A 7,892-nucleotide genomic window follows, 5' to 3' on the forward strand; every position below is an offset into this window, starting at 1 on the left:
TTCTCTTAATAATAAGAAAAAAACATTTTGACAGAATTAATAGAAATAGGGTTAGACATTGTGTTAATTTAGCCAATTCATCTATGAATTCAGAATACACTATGGCTGCATTTAGACAGGCACCCCAATTCTGATATTCTTTTCACTAATTGGTGATTGGTCAAAAGACAAATTAGTGGAAAAAATATAAAAAATTAGGCTGCCTGTCTATACGCAGCCTATGTGATTCACCTGAATCCTGTCATAAGACCAGTGGAGGCTGCTGAGGGAGGAATGCTCATAATAATGGCTGGAATGCAGCAAATGAAATGGCATCAAACCATGTGTTTGATGTATTTGATATCATTTCACAAATTCCACTCCAGCCATTACCACAAGCCCGTCCTCCCCAATTAAGGTACCACCAACCTCCTGTGCATAAGACCTAATGGAATAACGAAGAAGCAGTGGCTTCAAAGGGGATTAGGATACTGTTGAGTAGGGCTCAAAACTGTAGCCCGGTAAGCCATACCTCCCCAGGGTAAGCCATACCTCCCCAGGGTAAGCCATACCTCCCCAGGGTAAGCCATACCTCCCCAGGGTAAGCCATACCTCCCCAGGGTAAGCCATACCTCCCCAGGGTAAGCCATACCTCCCATGTTTTCACTGCTTCCTTCTGTGCCGTCCCTTCTTTCTGTGTGAGTGTGCTGTGAGTATGTGTTGATGACTGAAAGTGTGCTTTAGTAAGATCTCCACAGCCACACATTCCTCTCAGTTCACATTAAAGTGGCAATCTGCAGTTCAAACAATAACAAAGCGGCCACCCCGTCACCGATGGTCAGTCCTTGTATCTATAGCTCTGTCCATGAGTTTGAGTGGTTACATTTCTCCAGCCCCCTCCCTCAGCTGTTTACCTAATCCATGTTTTAAGGCTATACAGTGTTTGTTCCAATTTACATTGTTTATAAACAAAGGAGTAAAACAAGCATATATAGTTTGTTCTGATGGGGAACGACAGCTCATGAGGCATCAATAAGTTATATTCTTCAACAAATGTATGGGTATACATCCTACATTTAAAAGTCTAAAAATGGATGTAGCAACTGCAGATTGACGCTTAAGGAGGGGTTAGTCTCATGAAAATGTGAGTGTGCGCTCATGTGTGAGACACAAACTGCTGGCAGTTGTGAAACAGTTTTATGGTGAGAGGCAGCATCAAGAAGGAAGAATATCACCACTCTGATTGGAGACAGACGAGCTTCAGATGGAAGTGAGATCCGTGTAATGTTATGGCGTTTGCATGTATTTGATCTGTTTTTGCATCGTAAAGTAGTAAACTAAATAGCTACTACCTTGTGCATGCTTGCATTGTTGGTTGCAACTGTGTTTTTATGTTAACAGTGCAGTGAATTGTCTTCTCTTTTTTAACATCTTGTGATATTGTAGAGCATTTTAACATTTTTTACTTGTTGTATTGTGTAGATTTGAATGGAACTTTTCAGATGCCATAATTACATCAGAGGTTATTGAAGCTAAATATGTGTGGCATGTGTTTTTCTCTTCACCTCACCCTGGAATGATCTTCAGAGTTGTGTTTCATTGGGTTCTCACTCTTTGTACATTGCAATTTATAATCATTTAGTATAATCTGACTAATATTTTATTTTATATAGATTTTCAGTTTAGTCACCAAACACCTTGATTCACTGGGGTGTAATGGCCACTGGAATATGGTACAGTTAATCTTCTTCATCAAACAACTCAAAATATATTTGCTATCAAATGAAGACACTATATCAAAGCGCTTGACTGAGCAAACCATGCCTTATTCATTTCCAGAGGCGTTTATGTATGTAGATACAGTACATGTGTAAGAAAGCTAAAGTAAAGATGCTAACAACCCCAGTGCCATGGCTTTTGTTTCACAGCTCTTGACCTGTTCTGCCCGTTGCTATGCAACTCAAAGCCCAACTTAATAGGCATTACCTCAGCTCAGCCTCTCCTGGTCTTTCAGACATGAGTTACATTTTCTATTAAAGGTTTAAGAGTCCCTCCCCGTGCTCTTTTCTGTTTTCACAGAAAACCAAAATTCCCTTTTTTCCCCTGTGTTTTGGCTTAAGGCTGAGTTCTTATCCTTTTTGCACTTTTCTTCAACTCAACCACCATGTTTCAGAGGTGGTTTAGATTTTCAATATGAGCGTTATATTGTTGACTGTCTTTTCTTAATGCATAGACACTTTATATATTTGTTGTTACTTTGTCATAGTCCAGTGGGATTAGTTAGTATTATTTGTAACACTTAACTGGAAAGGAAAGTGGGATACCTAGTCAGTTGTACAACTGGATGCACTCAACTGAAATGTGTCTTCCGCATGTAACCCAACCCCTCTGAATCAGAGAGGTGCCGGGGGCTGCCATAACCGACATCTACTTGGACACATTAATGTATTTGTTTATAATATTAATATAAATTGCTCTCTCCTGGAGAGTAATGAGTGGATATGACAACAGGGCTTAAATAATAATGCAGGAGGATATGTTTGAGTGTCATCTGCTACATAGTAAACACCCTTTTCATTAGTCTAGTACTAAAGGAGCTATTAATTTCGCTATGGTCATGCAGATTTCTTGTGGACATACTATATTGCAAAATATTTTTAAATGGGTACAGTGTTTCTATGGACTTATGTGTTTATCATAAATTCTCAGGGGGAGTTGGCATATGCAAAAAAAGACTTAGGACAAATATAAGCAGCCACTAAACAAAAAATATTTTATATTACAGTTAATTCATCTTGTGTGTCCTAGCATGTGGCTGAGCCTTCTTTCTGGTTAGATCGACGGAGCAGCTTTTCTCTTTGCTCTCTACCGCTAGGTGATCCCCACAGCTATGCATTATCATGGAAGACTGGCACTACTGTGGCATGATGTCATCGTGGAGTGTGCTCTTGACACTTTGACCCGGACATCACGTCCTCAGGTGAGCTCTCTAAACAGATTTACAGTCCAGTCTTTGGTTTAAAGAAAATGCTTTAGTATGTTGGTATTGTGATTCTCCCAGACCTGTCATGAAAGGTTACATGACAGTATTTCCCTTCCAGAGTTTCAGAGTGAAATGACAGTGTGTGTGTGTCATCTCTTTAATCTAGGCCTAATCGTGTAATGTGATGTATGCCTCATTGTATGTACAATACCAGCTGTCATTTCCCCTCTGAAATATCTACCATCCTCTGAAGGCAGTGCAGAGGAAAGCCGCTGTGGTAGACCCCCAGAGTGTGATCACAGCCATCGACCACTTCTGCAAACATAGAGAATGGGCCATGAATATGGGCGAGGAGAAAGGTGCTGTATGGATTAAATGTTCTTTGAATGGGTTATCGATAACCAGCTGAATGCAAAGTTCTTTTCATACGTAATCTTCTTTATATCTACAGTCACCCCCAAAATTATTGCCTTTATAAAGATCAACAAAATCAAATCTGCATTAACATTATAATTTCTTAAAGTTAATCTCAGTTTAAAGAACTGTATTGTGACCTTCCATGTTTTCTTGTTTCAATGGGGTATCAAAATTAGGTAACACGCATGTAAAATCACAATGGGGAAATGTAAAGAACTCACAAATGAAAAGAGAAAAATGGTTGTTGACTTTCATAAATCAGACAATGTGTACAAAAAAAATGACTTAAAAACCAAATATACCTTTTTAGCACTATTAGGACAACAATTGAGACGTTTAAAACCACTGGAACAGTGGTAAACTTGCCTGGAGTAGGACTCATGTGTATCTGAGAAAGATGGTTCAGGAGACAAAGAAAAGTCCAAGAGCCACAGTTGGAGAATTACAGAATTTGGTTGCATCTTGGGGTGACCAAGTCAACAATTCAACAGTTACATGCCACTTTTAGGCCAATTGGCTAGTTGGAAGGGTTGCCATAAAAAAGCCTTCATTGAGCTCAACTAACAAATGTAACAATTTGGAACTGGGTGGTTTGGTGAGATGAGACAAAAACGTTATTATTATTATTTTTTAAACTTGTTAAACAAATATTTTTCTTGAGCAATTGTAGCAGTATATAACAATACATATGTATTTGTTTTATTATATACAGTCTGTTTTGCTTATCTTCATCAAGAGTGCTAATCATTTTGGAGGGGAATGTATATATTTCTTTCAGTCTCGTATGATTATTGGATAGAGATATAGTGCTAGAAGAGCAGTAGGCTGCAGCAGTATTTACTGTATGTGTTCCAGAGGCAAAGGCTTAGATTGCTAGACCACCCCAGGCCACATGTCTACCTGGTCTTGACTCAGGCCACATCTTTGTGTGTGTGTGTCTATACACTATATGTGTTCATTACAGGCTCCATTCCGGACTCTGTGGTCAATGAAGTGTCTTGGAGTTAGGCACTTACTGTGGGTACTCAACAGTGTGAATAACTCGCCTATTACCCCCTGGCGTCAGTGTCATTACCTTGGAGTTCAACCCAGATTATTCTGACACTGCTCGTCAAGTCATCAGATGGTCAGGACTGGAGGAGAAGGTAAAAGGAGATTGGGATGGATTAACATAATGACATGATGATGAACAGGATGTACATTCCTGTAAATTTGGGTGGGTTGTAGATGTTACAACATACAGGTCAGTTGAAGCTCAGAAGCTAGATGAGATCTCATTACTGTTGTCCAGGTGCAGCAAGTGGAGGGAGCCTCAGAAACTTGGATCCCTCGATTGAAGGAGCATTTCGGGGCCCAGGCGTTTGACTTAGTTTTCCTGGACCACTGGAAAGATCGCTACCTTCCTGACACAAAACTTCTGGAGGTATGTAAGATAACTCATTTGACCGTCCTGTGATTATAGGGAATCATTGATAGTCTTACACTCTTACATTGATATGATCAATCAAAACACAAAACAAATGTAATTATTCTCTCTCTTTCTCCTTCTCTTTCTCCCAGTCCCCCAACTCTATCCTCCTATCTCCCTCTCTCTCTAGGAGTGTGGTCTCATACAGAAAGGCACAGTGATGATGGCAGACAATGACATCTGTCCAGGAACCCCTGACTATCTGTAGTACGTCTGCAACAGCTCTCACTACAACAGCCACTACTACAGTGTTATGCACTTGAGTGAGGACCCAAAAGCGGTTTAACAAAAACAGAGTTCTTTAATGTGAACACAGGGTAGACATAGATCCTCTTCAGATGTAGATAATGGGAAAATAGACAACCCGCAGAGAGGGCGACAAATGAAACATAAAGTCCCTCTGATAATTTACAAGAGAGTCCCCTTCTTAGCAGCAGAGGAGAATAGCTGGGTTAGCGGCGACAGGCTGCAGGTCGCTCTGGGTAGGCGCGGGTCGTAGAGGAACAGTGGTACCTGATCTCACGTAGCATCAGATGAACTGGACACAGTGCAAACAAAAGACAGTTAGCTGAGTACAGGATGCACCTGCCAGGCAGATTCCAACAGGATAGGACAAGGATGAAGCAAACGAGACGATAGTTTGTTTCTGGCATGAGAAACTCAAACGAGAATCTGACACCGAAAGAAGCAGGAACAGAGAGAGAAATAGAGACCTAATCAGAGGGAAAAAGGGAACAGGTGGGAAAAGGGTGAACAAGGTAGTTAGAGGAGATGAGGAACAGCTGGAAGAGGAGAGAAAGAGAAGGTAACCTAATAAGACCAGCAGAGAGAGACAGAGTGAAGAGAAAGAACAGGAACAAGACATAATAAGACATGACATACAGATCACACCTGGAGTACACTAAAGCAGAGAACGTCCTGGGGAAGTCTGTGTTCTTAGGGTACTAGCCAAACAGTGAGCATCTTGCTTTAAAACACCAACTCTCTCTTGATAAAACATTTTGGGTTAGTTTCAATTCAAAGTGCCGCCTTTATGACATGCTGTAACTTACTGTGCTAAGCATTTCTTTACCTGTAGAACTGATATTATCTAGAGTAAGCAAATATGTCTTTGAAAAACTATTTCTACTTGTGTTTTGACATTGTCACAATGCTGTCTTGCTATGCAAATGATGAAAATACCATCAGTTTTACAGCTGCAGAATTACAGTAGTGTGATGTCTTTTTCAAACATGGATTTAATACACTAGGTGGCAGTGGTGTGCCTTTTTAGATATTCAATCAGACAACTGAAAAGCAGCATGCAGTGGTCCCGTCATTACTTCATAGCATTTATAGCCTTCTTTCAGGTGTAGGTAGACAGAAAATGGTCTAAAGTCTTACACCATATCTAGCAACTTAAAATAATTATTAATATTGTGTTTTGACACTGTATCAGATCTACATTGAGTTATTAAAGGTTCTGTGAGAAAGGTCTATGTTGCACTGCTTTAAACTAATTTTATAGATTTAAATCTTTGATTTGATAAAATCCAATGGGTATCAAACAGATCACTAAGGTATCAACTTAAGTCGGATATTAACAGTACTGATTAATGTGACTTATCCTGGAGATACTATAGAAAATGATCACATCTATACAGTAGAGAAACAAATGCACCAGATGTACCTGATTGTGAATCACAGTTTTGTTTCAGTTGATAGTTGGTAGAATATGTCCCTTACATGATATTTCGACATGTGAATTAACAGGTGTGTATGAGAATGTGTGAATCAAATCAATGCCTTTCTAATCTCCCCTGCAGAGTGACGGAGTGACGGTGTTCCATCATAAATGGGGGAGGGACTACATATAGAACAAGCTGCATAAAAATATATAGGCTAGTCCACCTAGGGATTTCTTCACAGACACCCGCATGATAATCCCAATCTGTGGCCATTAGTGCACTGAGAGAGAAGAGGGTTCGGGAGAGAGAGAGGGAGGGGGTCAACAGAGAGAGGGGGAGTGACAGAGAGAAACAGAGCGAGAGGGGGAGAGCTTTTAAGGGATTTGGCAGTGATTTGGCGAATCTCAGTGGCGTAATGTGCTTTTTCTACTTTTTCTACTGATTTAGACATGATGCTATACACGGAAGCCTCGAAAGCCAACGTTTTCAATATGTTTTTATGAACTAAAACACATTTTTTTATGTTACTGAACGATTTGAGTCCATTACAGTTATTTTGGGAAAAGAAATATAATATCTGAGATGTTAATAGATTTACTTTTCGCTAAAACAACGAAGAAACGGGCACTGAATATCATCACATATTAAATATGGGAATAGGCCTATTTGGGAATGATGGCGTGATGGGTCAAATCAAGACTGGTCCAAATGGAATGCTCAGGTAAGCAGTCAATTCTTATATTTATGTACAAATATATGTCACATCTCTATTTCAAGGCCTTGCAGAATTTGTGTAGACTTCAGGCCAGTATCCAACACAGTTTTTTCATTGTTTGCATGTGCATCAAATGATAGCATGTGATGTTTGGTTGGATGATAATCATGCAACTAAGATCAAATTCTGTTTTGCAACAACAAAAGGTTTTAAGGTTTAATTATCCTTACTCTGTAAAACATCATATTTGCATAACAATATTATTGTCATTTCAATATCTTTAGTTGGTTATGTCTTAATAACCTTTTACTGCAGTGGGCTAAATCAGGGTCACACAGAGTGTTTCTTGGTAGTCTCAAACAAATCTACTTTGAAACAAAAGTATTCACCTCACACACATGGTTATGGGTTTAAAAAAGACACATGTACCATGTCAGATATAGATTTGTAATGTATTATATTTTGAGTTTGCATTCCAATATACCACTATATACATCACAAAAGACTGAAATATAACAAAACCGTTTAAATTAACAAAGAAACACCAGATTTTTGGAAGCTTCAAAAAAAAAAGTATATTAATTATGATTTTTTTTTTTTACAATATAACATTACATCCTTGAGGCCACTCAGTCATTTGATTGCAGGAAACGGGTACACCAA

General features: G+C 39.2%; 1 protein-coding gene across 1 annotated transcript; it reads left to right on the forward strand.

The window, feature by feature from the left end:
• The first annotated feature begins 178 nt into the window (after nt 1–178).
• Nucleotides 179–6,760, forward strand: comtb (catechol-O-methyltransferase b). The gene is given in 7 exon segments (XM_064966685.1): nt 179–1,249; nt 2,855–2,959; nt 3,216–3,321; nt 4,344–4,373; nt 4,376–4,524; nt 4,671–4,802; nt 4,940–6,760. Coding segments are annotated over 7 exon segments (597 nt in total). The 5' UTR covers nt 179–1,243; the 3' UTR covers nt 5,009–6,760.
• Nucleotides 6,761–7,892: the final 1,132 nt, after the last annotated feature.

The sequence above is a fragment of the Oncorhynchus masou genome, chromosome 5 (assembly GCF_036934945.1).
Source record: "Oncorhynchus masou masou isolate Uvic2021 chromosome 5, UVic_Omas_1.1, whole genome shotgun sequence".
Classification (NCBI taxonomy): domain Eukaryota; kingdom Metazoa; phylum Chordata; class Actinopteri; order Salmoniformes; family Salmonidae; genus Oncorhynchus; species Oncorhynchus masou.